Source organism: Melanaphis sacchari, unplaced genomic scaffold (genome assembly GCF_002803265.2).
Source record: "Melanaphis sacchari strain LSU unplaced genomic scaffold, SCAv2.0 Contig4_pilon_pilon, whole genome shotgun sequence".
Classification (NCBI taxonomy): domain Eukaryota; kingdom Metazoa; phylum Arthropoda; class Insecta; order Hemiptera; family Aphididae; genus Melanaphis; species Melanaphis sacchari.
This window is the reverse complement of record NW_020271335.1, coordinates 9945573-9963116: the sequence shown is the minus strand read 5'-3', so window position 1 is coordinate 9963116 and position 17544 is coordinate 9945573. Positions and strand designations below refer to the sequence as shown.

General features: G+C 25.8%; 2 protein-coding genes across 3 annotated transcripts; one reads left to right on the top strand and one right to left on the bottom strand.

Moving 5' to 3' along the window:
* Nucleotides 1-528: 528 nt before the first annotated feature.
* Nucleotides 529-8118, bottom strand: LOC112598954. 2 transcript variants are annotated; one of them, XM_025345624.1, is made up of 11 exons: nt 7124-8118; nt 6584-6753; nt 6318-6331; nt 6128-6223; nt 5853-6064; nt 5611-5760; nt 5120-5175; nt 4653-4705; nt 4405-4551; nt 4260-4342; nt 529-1919 (listed from the first exon to the last, which is right to left on the bottom strand). In XM_025345624.1, the coding sequence occupies exons 1-11, from the start codon at nt 7169-7171 to the stop codon at nt 672-674; spliced, it is 2277 nt and encodes a 758-aa protein (XP_025201409.1). In that variant the 5' UTR covers nt 7172-8118; the 3' UTR covers nt 529-671. The 2 variants fall into 2 exon arrangements, with proteins under 2 accessions (XP_025201409.1, XP_025201410.1); XM_025345625.1 differs by lacking the exons at nt 6584-6753; nt 7124-8118 and adding an exon at nt 6432-6562 and having other exon boundaries at nt 6318-6360.
* Nucleotides 8119-8267: 149 nt separating this feature from the next.
* On the top strand, nt 8268-14649 carry LOC112599079 (N-alpha-acetyltransferase 25, NatB auxiliary subunit). The gene is made up of 15 exons (XM_025345801.1): nt 8268-8554; nt 8621-8706; nt 8793-8931; nt 8991-9184; nt 9366-9503; nt 9569-9723; nt 10707-10960; nt 11149-11318; nt 11587-11750; nt 11819-11991; nt 12075-12244; nt 12332-12499; nt 12571-13260; nt 13331-13462; nt 14218-14649. Exons 1-15 carry the CDS (start codon nt 8485-8487, stop codon nt 14566-14568), a joined length of 3054 nt encoding a protein of 1017 aa, XP_025201586.1. The 5' UTR covers nt 8268-8484; the 3' UTR covers nt 14569-14649.
* Nucleotides 14650-17544: the final 2895 nt, after the last annotated feature.

The following is a 17544-nucleotide window of genomic DNA, read 5'->3' as shown; positions in this document are numbered from 1 at the left end:
ATATTATGTAATTAATTTACATAGATTTAATTAAATAACAATAATAAGATTATTTTAGTTCTAAATTATTAAGCAAAATTTTAAAGTAGTTTTATGACAGTGAAAAAATTAAAAATCAAAATTTTACACTTGAATAAAAATAAATTTCTTAAATTCAATTATAAATTTGTAAAATTATTATAAAATATTCTTTTAATAGTATGGATAATAAATTTTACTACAAGCTTTTAATTTAACAATATTTTTTATAGATTTTAATACAATTATAAAGTAATAACTTGATAGACATAAAATTATATTACATAGTAAAAAACCTGTTGAGACATAATAGAGTAATTAATAGACAATAACTAAAATTCATTATGTAACAAGGTAACCAAATAAAATAGTAATAGGTTATTTTATAAAGTAATAATAATAAATAATCACACTATCAATTGTTTTGTTATTAATAATGTATATATCTAATATAATGGCTACAACTGAAAGCAAAAAAAAAAAAAAAAACTTGACTTTGCTATAAATTTAATAATAATTGATAAATAAAGGCAAAGTTACAATGGAAAATTGAAAAAAAAACTTATACTGATATCATAGAAATCTTTAACAAACCTTAATAAATAAATCAATAACAAAATAATAATGAAAAACTAATTTTTTTTTTTTTTTTTTTAGAGCATAAAATCTTTCTCATCGTCGTTATCAATTTCACTGTTATTACCCCCGTCATCATCTGATATGATAATAGTCTCACTATCATATGTTACACTACGTGCACAATACATATGTTCAGTCTTAAAGTCCTCATCGTTACAAGCAGATTCAGGAAATCCGACTGTTGATGTTAATTGTGGGTCATTAGAATTTTCAGGTTCGTTATCATTGAAGTTTCTTTCTTCATCAATTACAATCTCTTCTATAAGCCAATCTTGAACGTCATTAATAGGGGCAGGTGCAAAATTATCAGCCTCTGCATAATTCATTTCATAAACAATTTCTTCTTCAATAATTTCACCATCCTCAGACGACTCATTGACTTCTACTTCTTGTATTAAATCACTGGCAAAACATGACTTTTCATTACTAGACACAGTATTCATCATCTCCCAACGTTTTATGCATTCTGTGTTTGATATTTCAGAAGCATTTATTTTTGAAGGTGGTTCATCTTCATAATCATGTACTTTGTTTTCAGATACACCGTCAACCTTGATATTAAAAAATTCACTTTGTGCTGAATTTTCTAAATTTGACTTATTGGTAATGTTTTGTTCGTTAATAGAGTTTGAATCATCTGCATCTTTAAGTGAACAATTGTCGTTAATGGAAAATGAATTAAGATTATTTATTGTATCAACCAATATATCGATGCCATTTTCTTTTTTAGAAAAACATTTTAAACGTGACTCATTGAAGGGCTTGTTTTCAACTATCCCGTTTATCTTGGCAAGTGATTCATCTGTACATGCTTTGAGAATTTCTGTTATGCCTACATCATAAGTAAATTTAAATTTCATGCAACCGATTAATATTATAGACTCATTCCGCAGGATAGCAAAACCAGAGTAACCATCCTTTTGAACAAGTCTCTTAGAACACTTGCATTGAACTTTTTGATAACTATGTTTCATGTTCTTGTACTTACTGATATAATATTTAGACATTGGTTTGTAATTAAATGCACGTTTCTTACCAGCATATTTAATTACTGGTTTTTCATCGTCACTGTTAGTGGTGACTTGAATAATTTTATCTTTTTGAATTGTTTTTCTTTGTTTATTTATGTGCCGTTTAAGACTAGAATCAACTTTTTTCAGTTCATGATTATTTGATGGTTTTCTACGATTTCCAAAATAGGATACATTATCAACTATAACACCAAATCGACTTAGATTTTTCAAAATAAAATCCCCAGTTTTCTGAAAATAAAAATAATAAAATAATAATACATAAATAAATAAAAATATTAAAAATAGTAAATTATTAGATTCATCAACTGAAAAATTACAAAAATTATTAGAATTCTTTGATAAAAATTTCAAATTTATAAAACTTCTAATTTACTAAATAAATTCATCAACATACAAACATTGACAGACTTAATCACATTAATAAATTTAAAAAAAATTGAAACTGCTAAAATTTTTTTTATTTTACATGACTTTTACATGAAGCAAAGATATAAACGTTATGGTTGTACAGTAGTTTGGCATAAGCCACACAATAATGACTTACAAATATTCTTATTAAAAATAAAAGAAAAATGAAAAGGTGGTAGCATTCCTCACGGATATCAAATATAGATACATACTTTACATTACATCATGGATTTGATAATAAATTAATTTTAAGATCTAGCCATACACAATTATTTTTTTATTGGTAGGTATTGTTATTTTCAGTGATGTTTACAATTTATGAGTAACCTAGATGGCGCTAAACTTTTTCATAAACTTGTAAAATTTTTTGTTATCATACTATCTAGTAACAATATACAGATACTAACATGAATAAATAACAGAAATTCGCAAAATATTTTTAAATATTTTATTGATATGCTATGGGAACACTTATCTATGAGCTTGATACACAAGAATCATAAAAAATAAATTAATGGATGGCAAGTAAATTGTAATTAAAGCCTATTATTATCATTAATAACTACCATACTGTTCACAGAAAACTTAAATTATTTAATTGTTTACATAATAAAAATATACTTCTTAATTTTTCTCAATCTTTATTGTTGATAAGTAAAATCACATGCTGTTGATACACGTCAACAGCTGTTGATATTTAGTATAAAATTGTTGACTTAAGGTAGACAGTCACTAACTGCACGTTCATTTGACCGCAACTATATTATAGTTGAAAAGTGGTCAGCCAATGAGATGTCACATTTAGTACAAATTTTATGTAACGGGGATGTTACCTAACCTAACCTTTTTTTTTACTGTTTTATAGACGACGCCGCGGGTACTGCTTTCACATTACTTCCGCAGTGTCACCAACCTAACCTAACCTAACATAACGTATTTAGATGAATATTGGATTGGGTTTTTAAGATTTTTTTTATACTTATTACAACCAAAAATTAAAATAATCCTGACGGAAAACAAACATTAAGTACACGACAATCGCGACTCACATTTCGTTGACTTAATATTAATTAAATATATGGATTTAGTGTAGTTTTTTTATATCGTCAAAGGAGCATAACTTGTTTATTTATTCTAACAAAACTTTTAATAATTGTAATTTTATTTAATAATAATAATTAGTAATTAAAACAAGTATTAATATCACAAAGAGACATACAAGAAAAAAATAATCATAATTTTTGATTCCATCATATTTTTAAGTTATTATATTTCTTTGTTATCAACTATGTAAACAATTAATTTTAATACTAAAAATTGAAATAATGATAAAAAAAAGCAGTTATTAATAATAATTGACGAAATTCTGATTTATTTTAATACAAAACTTAACTCTTTTAAACTAAATTTTAAAATATGATCAACAATGTAATCACTTTAAATTATGAATAGCAAACAACATAATATAAGGTAATTGGAAAATTATTTTATTTTAATACATGGCACACTGTTTGGACATTTAATTTTACATGGCTAAAATATTATTCAATGTATTTATTACGCGAATAAAATTACTTTATAATAAAATATTTTAGCAATCTGAAATTAATCTTAACCATTAATAACTATTTTAAGCATATATTTTATGAAAAAACTATATTTTAAACATAAAGAGAATATGTCGGTTCTACGGATAGTGACTAACAACAAAGTGCTAACCTGATCTAACCTAACCTAACGACAACACCTAATTGGACGAAAATGCGCAAAATGAACAGATTTTTTTTTGATCCACGATGGGTTCCATCAATAGATGTAATTTAAATTTTCTGATGTGTTCTACATTTTATAATAATCTGTATACTGCCAGATTATTTTAAATAAAATTGGAGAATATAAAATCATAAAAAAATCATTATAATTAATCAACAAAATGTTTATATGTTGGAATTTTATATTTTATTATAAATCAAAGGTAATAAAATTCCTATAAACATATTTTCAATTATATTTATTATATCACTGTATTATATGGTAAGGGTGTACTTAATAATTATCTAAAATAATTCATAGGAATAAGAAATTGCTAAATAAAAAATGACTGAATTACAAGTATTTATAACTTAATTTAATATTGTTTAAAAAACAATTAATACGTACTTTATCAAATCTGATTGTAGCATGATAATCAGATATATTTTCGCAATTTCCATAATGTTGCAAACTAAGTCGATTTTTAAGACCTGCAAAAATGTATAATATGGGAAATGAAATAACCATATTAATTTATAAATAAATAACTTACTCTTGCCAATCGTTAATACTTCTCTCTGTACAGATACATTTAAAGGTACAGATAAACAAGACAAAGTAGCACTGCAACTTTTAGGCGGTAAAATTTTGTTTTTTTGCAGTAATGTATCAGAAACATAATTTGTAACACTGCCAGTTTCTAAAAAAAATTAATATTAAACAGCTGTTAATTTATTTTTATTCACTCAATTGAAATCTAATAATTGCAAAATGTTTGTTTCTTATAAGACTATCACTTACCATTTGTCTTATCAATAGAATTTATTGATTTTAATGCAATTGATGCAACATCACTGAAAAAAAATAGAATATTAATAAGATTATTATAAAAATTAAAAATATAACTAGATGTGACAAATATTTTAAAGAGTATTTTATAAAGGATGCATGTTATCAAATACATATTTTTATTTCAATTTTGGCAATATTGATTCATTTACATAAATGATATCATTTATTATTTTCATTAAAAGTAGATAATCAATAAGAAAACTTTTCATTTCATCCCAACTATTTCAATCGGCTGAATTAAAATATTAGTACATTTAAAAATTTGATGAAAAAAAAACTTGATTATTTTATTGTTAATTGGAATATTTGGTATAAAAATGATAAGGACAATGTTGCCAACTTTAGGTTGGTTACTCAAAACCTAAACTAACCTAAGTGATTCTTTAGATCATTTAATTATGAAAATAATGTTTTACCATAAAATATTTAAAGATGAATTTTCATTAGATGTTGTTGGAACGCTATCTTCTGGCTAGATATAAAAAAATAAATAAATTATTATTAATATTTTTTTTTTTTTTAACAGTAATACTATGCATGAGTTTATAGTTTAGGATATAATCATATCCTATACAATCTTAATAACCATGCAAAGTATTACTCATTTTTAATAAAAATTTTAGACTAAGACAAACCAAATAAAACAAAAATGTAATTAGCCAAGATAGGGTAATTTTCAATAATATAATTAGGTTGTGTTAGGTTCAATATACCAAAATTATAATTAGGTTATGCTAGGATCAACCTATCAAAATATAATAAGTAATGTTAGTTCTAATTTATTTAACATCATAATTATATTTTTTACACTCGGCATAGTTTGTTAATAAAAGATTTCAACTTAATTTAAATATTATGTATCTTTAAATTTATTTAAATCTTGCTTAACCATTTGAAAACTTGTTACCTTTTTATACATAGCATCAATTTTACTAGGTATGTTGAAAAATTTGTTTACAGGCATAGATGGCAGTTCACATTGTGTCCTTTTTGTGGTTATATTATTAATAGTCTGTAATCCTTGACCAGGAGTGAAAACATCAGGATATGCTAATTCCTAATATTTAAAATTTAAATATACACGTATTAGGGTAAACAGTTATAAAAATTAAACTAAAAACATATTAAATACAACATTTAATTACTAACTAAAAACTGGTCGTGAGCTGGACAGACCCATCTCATACTATGATCCCAATCACGAATAGGAGGGTCTAAACAATTGAGGTGATATAGTCGAGTACAATGATGACATTGCACTAATCGTCCATGAAGAACACATTTTTTGCAAACAACACATCTATCGTTTTTGCGGATCATTTTTAGTTTATCCAACTGTTTTCTAGCAGGAAGTTTTACATCTGTTAAAAATGATAAATAGATGAAAGTATTGTAAGTGAGAAAAAAAATAAGACAATACATACTGAATTTGCGTTGTATTGGTACTTCTTCGAGGAATGATTCAAATGGATCGAACGGATATTCAAAATCAAATATTTTTTTTATCTTGAGTCTAACTTCTGTAAAATAAATAATAATTTGTTAAGTACATAATAATTTTTAATCTTTCAAATTAAAATTAAAAGTAAAATGGTAACTTCTATTGTAGTTTACCTTCATATTTTTTCCTAGAAAAATCAGGATTGAATATTTAATTCTAAAACATACAATACAACAAGTTAACATGGGAAAATCAGTCATTTGTGATAATTATTTAATTTTACTCACATTATCAACATAGATATAGGCTTCGCTAAATCAGTGTCCACCAAGGAAATTATTCATTGCATGAACACAAATATTTACATAACATTATAATATATGTATTAGATATTTAATTAAAGCATGCATTAATAATAATAATAATAATATTATTTTACGGGGTATCTAAGGATTTTTGATATTGTCCGCTGCACACAAATCCTGTACTATCACTGCATAGATTACATGTTGTAGGATCAGTGGCCTTAGATGGATTTTGGATATAAGCAACTTCTAGTCTTTTTTTATTGTTCACCGAATTCGGTTCAGCAATCAATCTCATTATTTCCTAAGAACCAAATAAAATATAAGAAACATGGTTTGGTAAGTACAGCCATATTGTTTAGATCAAAATTGTTTGGTGCACATTTGCAAGCGTCCCAGATAGTTTAGGAAAAAAAAAAATATATCGATCGACTAATAGTACTGACGACGCAGAATATTCAATACTTCACGTGCTGAAAACACACTACACGATGAAAAAACATCGAAAACAAATAAACAAGGGCGGCGCCCAGTCCGCGCAACGCAGCAGATCACCTCGTCACCCTTGTGCGTCGTGTTCGGCCTAGTCGCGCGGACTCGCTTCGAAAACGAAACGTTAAAGGCGACTCAGGGACGACCACCAAAAATGTAGTTGAACTGCACGATGGGCTTACCTTCATCAGGTCGATGGGTCCGGGCGAAACCGATTTCTTGGCGGCCATTACGACAACGATCAAATTAATCGACAACCGTCGCGTGCGGTCGCGTGTTCGTACTCGATGTAATAAACGTCAGTGCGCACTTGAACAGATTACACGAGTGGTTCGTGAACGATAAACGACGACAACGAAATCGACAGAATGACAATCGAAAACATCGGCCCGAAGAAAAACGCAAAACGGGCAGATGGCCTACACCCGATGCGTGCGACAACAAATGGCGGCGTCGGTCGTGCGGGAGACGAGACGTTCAGGCGATCTAACAGCAGTAATACTGTTCGGGCACGGCCGCGACGTATTTCTACGATATATAAACACGATAAATCAAAGAAAACGCGGTTGGCCGGGATTAATGACGACGACTTTGACGAGGTGACAACGCAGACGACGTGATTCTGTTATGACCGATGGCGGACGGACGGCTGACAAACGTAAACAGACTGACGCGCAAACGAGCCGATCGAACGCCGAGACGAGGGGCACCGAGGACAGCGGTGCGCGCGACGACTCGGACGTCGGATACGCGGAGCGCTCGCGACGGATGTCGTAGTTTTAGACCTAACGCCCGACGGCCAAGGGCGACAATGGATTTTGGTGCTGTACCACACAAAACGTACGACTACGGTACGCGACACGTAAGACTGCAAATAGTGCAAATGTGTACGACACTACGACCACCAAAGACCGTTGTTGCTGTGTGCTCAAGAGATCGGAGCCGCTCTGCCGTCGTTATTGGTCGGCTGCCCGTTCGATAGAGCGCGATCACCGAGACAACACGGACGACCGCCGAAATAGTATGACATGCTATGACGCTGCCGAACGGTTCGAGGTGGACAACGGACGGCGCAGTAAACACTAAACATTTAACAGGTAACAACTTCGGTGATTTTTGTTTTTTGTTTACCGTCGCACCGACCGCGGTGGCGGTAGCAGTGGAACATCTTGTTATGATTTCACTTCATGCTCCATGTGTGTAATATTATCTACCTCCAAGCCCGACCTCCATGTGTACAACACTTACGGTTTTCTTTTTTTTCGTGATTTCGTTTTTATCAGTGCAAGCAACACTGGTTGCGCAGTTTCACTCTCTTAACAGTCTTAACTATAATTTTTTTTTTTTTTTCAATTTTTTTTATTTTTTATATTTTTTTTGTGGTTATAAACACGGCAAATGTGATTCTCGACCACTTTAAATTTTATTCAAACCCTACGATTTACTACACTACGAATTCTAAGTTTTTTTCTGCCATTCCTAGGTACCTTTAGATCTCGGTCGGTAACTGCACAGGAAAAAAGGGTATTTTACAACGGTACCGATGGCGTCCAGAAGCAGGCTTAGTAGGAACGATAATTCTATGGCGGAACGGCGGTTGAGACCGATTTATGGTATTCAAATAGTTCTCCTATAATTCGACGTTCTTAAATTTATTTTTGGTTTTTTTTTTCTTACAGAATGGATAGACAATGGTAATTATAAAAAGGCCTTGCACGAGTTGGACAAATTAATAAAAAAATTACCCAGTCAAAATTGTTCCAAAGTATGAACCAAATGTTTAGATTGAATTATTAAGTAGATTTTTCTAGTCAAAGTATTTGGAACTATAACTATATTTATTTCATACAGGCATTGAAAAGCTTAACCTTAGTCCGACTTGGAAAAGACCAAGAGGCAATAACATTACTGAAAGAAGTTAGAGAATGCAAGCCATCTGATGAATCAACATTGCTTGCATTAACGGCATGCTATAGAGAGTTAAAAAAACGTAATTTTAATAGTATTTGTGTTTTAGTTGATAAAATATATTTTATTTTAATTGTATAGCTCATATGGTGTGTGAAGTATATGAGGATGCTTTACTTCAAGATCCAGTCAATGAAGAATTATTATCTAGTCTTTTCATGTCTTATGTTCGCGTTTGTGACTACAAAAAACAACAGCAGACTGCATTAGCTCTTCATAAAGTTAAACCAAATAACCCATATTATTTTTGGGCAATAATGAGTATTGTTATGCAGGTACATTTTAAGTTATGAAAATATTACTGATATAAATTCAACAAATAGAATATAGATTAATATGTTCATTTTTTTTTCATTTGCTAGGAAAAATATAAACAATGATGAATTTATTAATACTATAACCTTTGAATTATTACCTATAGTTTCATGATTGATTAAGATTCTTATTTATTTTAAGGCGTATCAGGCAAATGATGAAATATCAAAAAGAATTACTCTACCATTAGCAGAACGAATGGTTCAAAAATATATCAATGAAGACAAAATTGATGCTGAACAAGAAATTCAATTGTACTTAATGATATTAGATATGCAGGTATAATTGTTACATAAATTAAAGTTTCTTTTTGTAAAGTTAAGTATATATTAAAAAATTTTCAGAAAAAATACAAAGAAAGCTTAGATATTCTTAATGGACCTCTTGGTGATAAGCTTCATCGAACTGTTGGTCTCACGCGGAAAAAGATTGATATTTACTTTGAATTAGAAATGTATGGTGAAGTAAACTCATACCTAAAAAGTTTACTTCTTAAAGAGTAAGTAATTTTGTATAGTTTATTATAACTTATATACATTAATTTTATTTTAAACAATTTGTGATGGTATTTTTATTGTTTAATATATAAAAAAATATTGGAATGTTAAAAATAGTAAATAGTTAAGCTGGTAAACTAATACTTTTTTGTTTTTCTCACATGTAATGATACTATTTTCTAATGAATGATTTATAAAGTAGCTGTTAGCATCATTATAACTTTTTGTGTAATACCATAGATAAAATATTTTTGAGATTTACAAAAAAAAAAAAAAATATAGTTTAATTGAAAATTTTAATATTTTACAATTTTTTTTTAGAATGCCAAAAGCATTTTTAATATATTTTTTTTGATTATTTTAGATTAATATACTATTTTAATTTCAAGTATTTTTGTTATTAGTATTTGCTAACATTAACAATAACAAATATAAGATAAGGTACATTTTTTTTATGAGATTAAATTATTTTATATTATATTTTAGCACGATAAATTTAAATTTATACAGAACTAGTATATTTTTATAAAAATGATAAAATAAAATAAATATTTTTATAATAATTAATCTTAACACATAGTTGGACTGGACTATATACAAAGCTTGTTCATTGTATCTTGTGTAATTTTAAATGAGTTAGCTATAAAGTTAAGAGCTTTTAGATAAGTTTTTTTATCTAAACATAATATATTATACTACACATAATACTCTTATAATGTATTTTGTATAAAATATTTCCACTAAAACAAATATGAAATCATGTCTTATTAAAACATTATTATTAAATTTTATTTAAGATTTTTTAACAATTAACAATTTAGGTGCCTTCACTTTTATTTTGTTATTGAATCAAATTGTGTTTATATATTCAATAGATTATATTATGTTTATCAACTAATTTGTTAGTACAATTTTTTATGTATTTCTATTTATTCTATATTTAAATTATAATATTTTTTTTATCATACATTTATTCAATTAACAGCATAGATTCATGGATTTACTATACTAAATATTTTGATTCATTATTTAAAATAATCGAATCTAAGGATAAATACATAAACTGCAATGGTAATACCGATTATTTACCTCACTTTGATTCATCTATAGAAGAGGCTTTGTTGTTTCTAAATGAGTTGCAGAAATTAAATTCTGAACAAAATTATCCTCAAAGAGGAGTATACCTCGCTCGTCTTGAATTATATTCTAGATTAAAAGAAAATGCTAATAAATATATGGGTAAGATAATTAATTTAAATTATTTTTGATTAGTTGCTTTGATATTTTTTTTAAATACAAAATATTTTATCAATATAAAAAAAGTTTTTGCAATTTTCTTGAATAATTATTTGATAATTTTATATTTATTAGTTATTCCTATTTTATCATGCTCAAATTGTATTATGTATTATAAACAATAATTTTAGGTGATGCTATCAATCTTTTAACTGAATATTTTAAGATATTTGGACATAAGCCATGCTGTTTTTATGATTTAAGACCTTATATGTCACTTTTAAAAGAAGAAGTACTTAATGAGTTTTTGAAGATATTGGATGAAATTGTTGATTTGAAAGAAGGAGAGTTTCCAAAAACCGTGAGTACCTATTGTTTCTAAGAGATACTTACCAAGAATAATTCTAGTTTAAAAAAAACATTGTAACCAGATGTGAATTGCATCAGTCTTTTGTCTCCTTGAGCAATATAACATAAGCTTTATCCTACTTTTATAACATTAGTGAATCTAACATGGCTCTTATGTTGAAAATTACTATAATATATTAGTCTTATGACCATTATTTTATTGATGTACTTTATCAATCATTTTTGTAAATTATAATTTATTATGTTTTATATATTTCCAGAAACCTCAAATGGAATGTTATTTATCATATCTCCAATTAGCCAGACATGTTGGAATTCATGATCTCATGAATACTGAAGAAAAGTTAAAACTTGCTGATCGTTTACTTAGATGTTATCACAGATGTGAAATATTTAATAATAGCAAAAGATCTTCAGAAATAATGTAAGATTATATTATAATAATTGACTATCATAAAAAAAATCATGTTTACTGTAAATATTTTATTTTAGGGCAAATGATACTTTTGTTATAATGATGGCGCATTTAATGTATGATATTTGGGTTGAAAATAATAGACTTACATATATAAGGGAAGCTACTGTTGTACTTGAGTATGCATATGCTCTAAGTCCTTCAAATTTTCATATAAAATTGTTATTATTAAAATTTTACCATATGTTAGGTAATTATATTTCTATTTTACATAACAATATTGTTTTTTTTTTTTTTTTATAAAAATAATAATATGTTTATTAATCTTCTTAGGTGCCTCTGATGCATCAAATTTAGCATATATAAATTTAGAAATAAAAAATACTCAGTTGGATTCATTAGGTTATTTACATACTTTTCAAATGTTCAATGAAGGTCGTTTCCAGAATGCATCTAAACTGTACACTACAACTATCAGATTCTTCTCACATAACTATAGAGAGGTGGGAAAGTTTAAACAAAATTTCAAGTTATATTTATTTTCAGATTAATTTTATTGAATGTTTATTTTGTTTTAATTATTATATTAGGTCGCAGATCATTTAACAATATCATACAAATTTGGATCTTTTATCAAAATTATTGAATTTGTGGAATTTAGAGAAAAACTTAAATATTCTATTCATCATTCTATGTGTCTTATAGAAAACTATTTCATTTCATTACTTGATGTTGATAATTTGGATGATTGTTTAGAGGTATTTTTATATTAATTGATTTAATTAATGTTTTTGGCCAAAAAATTATTTTTGTATTTCACATTTATTAGATTATATTAAAAATGAATGATGTGCCTGAAGTTGCTTCAAAATCTCAACTCAAAAAAATGGTTAATAACCGAGACTATTCGGTTTTAGTTAACTACAACCCTCCTACACGATGCTTAACTGCAGAACATTCAAATCAGATATTTTCTCATGATTTGCGTTTACTGGAAATCCGTGCTGTTTTGCTAAGTTGTATTTATTACAGTGCAAGAATGATAAAACAATTTAGTGTTCAAAATATTAAAACAACTTCAGAAGTAAATGGACTTAATCCTGATCTTGAATCTCTCAATTCAAATGACTTAGATCAATTGGATCTTCATTTGAAAACTTTGAAAACCCTTAACACTCAATTGGAAAGTGACCCTCCAGTTCCAGTTCCTAATAATGTGTTTGGAAGTTTTTTTGGATCTAAGTTATTTTGTTTAGATAAATCTAAAACTATGTTAACAATTGTCATCAACTTCATTGAATTAATACAAACACTAGGGTCAGATTTAAAAACTTCCGTTTCCACGAATGATGAGTGGACAGCAAAAATGAAAACCAATGCTAATGAACTAACCATTGCATTTGATAAGTCAATTACGTATTGTAAATTTGTTATTTCAAAAACAACAAATGAAATAGATTCTAGCCTAAAATTAGAAGGAAGAAAAGAAGTATTAGAAATACTTACAAATATGATAGATGTAAGAAGTAAAATTGTTTTAGTTACTAATACTATGTATTGGAAATTAATTTATTCTATTTAATTTTCAGACTTTGAACACTTCATGTGTATTTCTTTCCTTAGCAACATATTTCATAAAAAGTTTTCAAAACAGAATAATTTCTGATCCAAAAAAAATCAAAGCAAAACGAAAAGCTCAATCTACACCATATCATCCCGAGGTAAACAATATTAATACATAATTTATTGAATTTTAACATATTTATATAATTATATTAATTATATATCCTTTATTTTTTAATGTATTTTATTCAGTTTTAGAATTAATTCAAATCAAATTTTAGTGAAAATAGTAAATATTTAAAATGTTTTAAAAATTAAATTTTTTTTAATAATTTTATATCTCAATAATAAATCTGTATTATTGTCTAAAATATTTATAGGATATAATATCAATTTAAAAACATTATATTTATTTCAAAAAATTAGCTCGTGATTAGACATACATTAATCTAACAAAATAAAATAGTTAATTAATCATTAATTTAAAAACAGAAAATAGAATCATATTATATTAAATTCAATTTAAAACACATAAGTTTGTTGATAAGATAAACATCACTAAAATTAAGATATTTTACTTAATTAAAAAAAATAAAATAAAAATATTGCTAAACCAACATGAAATATTATATCTAATTAATTAATAGTTGTAATGTATACAACTATTTAAAAGAATAGTTGTTTGCACTTTATGTATATTTAAATTAGTATTACTTTTAAACAAAGAACTATAATTTTTTTTAAATATTCACTTTAAATATAAAATATTTGTACACATTATAACTATAGAATTGATAAATATTCCTTAGATCCATTAATAAGTATTTAAATATATATTTTGTACTCAAGATAAATAATAAAATAGTAAATTGTCTCATAAGTTCTAATAAAAATCAATAATATTTTTTTTCAGGCTCAGTTTAAAGGTAAATCAGAAATTTTACGTGAGGTTGTAAAAACTGTTCAAAACAGCACTAGTGATGTACTTGTTTGTGTAAAGAATGTCGAAGAAGCATGGAATCGTATGGGATGTGGTAATTCCAATGCATTGATGTTAAAAAAACATGATACTGACTATACAGTTAATGATACTGATGAAGGAAAAGAAGCGGACAAAATAAGACAGATCACTGCTGACAGGTGGCGACAGTTAGTTGACACTATTGATAAGAAGATTAGTGATAGTTATAGTGGTGCGTTAGATGAAATGGTAAAAATATTAATTAAGAAACAAACACAAATTAACAAACTACCATCATTTTAAATGGTAATTTATAACTTGGTAAATACATGTAAATATTTTATATTTATCACAATAAATTGATACTTAAAAGTATATGGAAATGTTATTGTGCTTTGAATTTTAGCTAATGTATTTACTATTGACTAATTAACCTTCCTATTTAAGGTTACAACATTTTTTTAAAACATTATTTTTTACAAACTTATTTAACTTAACTTTATAAATATAATTGCTATTTAATTTCAAAAATAAATAACCATTGTTTTACATTTTTCTGAACCAGACTATCAAAAAATACAATTATATTTAAGTTAAGACTAATTAATTACATTGGTTATTATGTCATAGTAAATCATTACTAACAAAACCCTTAGTTCTTATAAACAATGAGTTTAATTATTTAATAATTCAATCAGAATTGTATGTGAATAAACTGAATAAATATTTTGTTAAAATATTAATCTTGATTTAGACATCTCATTCATATAACATGTTGCCAAAATTGATTTATTTAATTTAAAAAAAAATAATAACTTCAGTAACTTTCAAAGCTTTAAATTATAATAATTTGTATAAATACTCTTGGGCATGTTGTATCCTTGAATCCAGGTATACTTCAGGGGTCATTTGCCTTCTCCCCCTGAAATTTCTTTCGCGCCCCTGAAAAATACAACTTTCAATAAAGTGTATGTGTACCCATGTATTAAATGCTCAAATACATAATACTTGTTACGATTATCCCACCTAATGTCTAAATTATAAATATTGTAATAATTATTAATTAATAATAAGTATAATTCTTAATCCTAAAATAATAAAATAAATCACCATTCACCAATGAAAAAAGTGAGCCTCTTACCTCTCCAGAGAAATTGTCTGGATTCAACATTGTTCTCAGCTTGTATGTTATTTTTTGTATATAAAAAGTCGAAAATAATCTGATCACTTAAAGATGTGTCTAAATTTTATGTTTTTGTACAAATTTGATCACTAGTCTATAATTCACATTTTTACATACATTATTTTATTATATGAGTGTTATTTTATAAAAACTGTATTCTTTCAATTTCCTTATCCCATTGATTAAAATTATGTGATTTAATCATATTTAGTATAAATTTAAACTTATACAATAAAAAACATGTCTTAAAATGCCTATTCAATTTCCAAAATAATCAATTATTTTTTTAAATAGATTAGTAACTATTCAATATCTTTGCTAAACTTTTTAATAAATCTGTTATAATTACTTATATTATTACTTTTATCAATGGCTTAATTGTGATTTACTATTGTTAAATATGTTTAAATTTGTAAAAATGAATTTTTAATTTTTTGTTTGACAAAATAATTATGATATTTTTAAACACTTTTAGTCTATAGAACAAAAATATTTCCATCAAATAATGTACAAAAATTTATTATCATAAAAATGGTTTGTATTTAAGATATAATTTTAAAACATAGGTTGATTTAAAGAGTTATCATCTATCATTGAAATTTATAAATTGATAAAAATAACCCCTGGGGTATTTAATGTTTAGATTCATTATGTTTATATGAAATTAATTTGTCTACATTAAATTAAATCTTATTCTTATTCTAAATTATTATTATTATTATTATTAAAAAAAAAAAAAAATTATCAAAACACTATTTAATTTTTAAATTTATAATAGTCCTTGTAATAATGTAAAATAGAACATCAAGATTGAACAATTTTGTTTTTAAGTTTTAAATAACTAATTTTACAAAAATTATTCTTTATTTACTACTAAATTTAATTAATTTAATTTTTTGTTGTTGATCAATTATTGAAAATTCTCAAAATAAAGGTATACTATTTAAATTGTACTTTAAATATTAACAATAAAAAATGATTAAAAAGTTTAGGTTACTTTTGAAATTTAATAGACTGCAAATGTTTATGATTATAATGAAATAAAAAAGTAAAAGTTATATTATTATTTTGTTTAAATGAGTAAAATTATCTTTAATATATAAATAATGGTATAATATATATATTATAATATATACAAATACACAATTTTTACGATTCTTTTTACATACAATTTTTGTGTCAAATTTACTTTATAATATTTTTTTAATAAAATGATGTATGTAATATGAAGTATAATATAAATATGAACTGATTAGTAAAATGTAATAATGTAAATATTCCTATACTCTGTCTAATTTGATAACGTGTTACATCCCAACAAAAAAAATGGTTCTATACATCCTCACACAACACCTTGCCATAGTGAACCTGTCTCGGTGGCAGGGTATTGAGTAGAAATGTTTATAATTGACGTGTATAGAGATAGACATAGTATATGTGTTAAGTAAATTTTATTAATTAGGTTAAAATTATAATATATAAACAATTTTTATGTGACTTACCATTTTGTTCATCAATTACTTGTTATTTGTTTGTTTGTTTGTTTTTATTTATTATTATTAATTTTTGTATATAATCAATAAAACTATGTTAAAGTACATAATGTAAATTATAAAACTATTTAATTTATACTTATAGATATGTATTTTATATTTTTTTCGACACTGTACACTGGTCTAGATCAAAACCTATTTCTGTACAATTGGGTACTCCTATATTATTCTCTCTTTGTAAAAATATTTTTTAGTATTTTATTTGCGATATAAGTTTACTATGAAAACTTTACATTTTTCAATCAGGATAAAACAAATTGATTATTATTTAAATTAATTTAACAATATTTTTAACATATGAAAATGTATGAATAAAAAGTATGAGTAAAACAGTATGTTTTTTTGTATTTTGGTCTAACCAATTTAAAAAATGTCAACTAAACCATAGTAGGACAATTACATGAATATAATCTAATGCATTACTACAATAAACTTCTCTTCTATTTACTCGAAAAAATTTAAAAAATAATTTGTATTTAGTAAAAAAAAGTGAAAATATCCTAAATTTATGGTAAAGAACAATTTTGTACGCTGTAGCCAACA

Bases quoted from the DNA above. Each gene is read 5' to 3' on its own strand.
- LOC112598954 (XM_025345624.1), bottom strand. From the start codon at position 7,171: ATGGCCGCCAAGAAATCGGTTTCGCCCGGACCCATCGACCTGATGAAG. The intron at 6,754-7,123 runs GTAAGCCCATCG...TTTGGTTCTTAG, and splicing joins GACCCATCGACCTGATGAAG to GAAATAATGAGATTGATTGC. The intron at 6,065-6,127 runs GTATGTATTGTC...CATTTTTAACAG, and splicing joins ACCAATACAACGCAAATTCA to ATGTAAAACTTCCTGCTAGA.
- LOC112599079 (XM_025345801.1), top strand. From the start codon at position 8,485: ATGGCGTCCAGAAGCAGGCTTAGTAGGAACGATAATTCTATGGCGGAA. The intron at 11,319-11,586 runs GTGAGTACCTAT...ATATATTTCCAG, and splicing joins AAGGAGAGTTTCCAAAAACC to AAACCTCAAATGGAATGTTA. The intron at 11,751-11,818 runs GTAAGATTATAT...ATTTTATTTTAG, and splicing joins AAAAGATCTTCAGAAATAAT to GGCAAATGATACTTTTGTTA.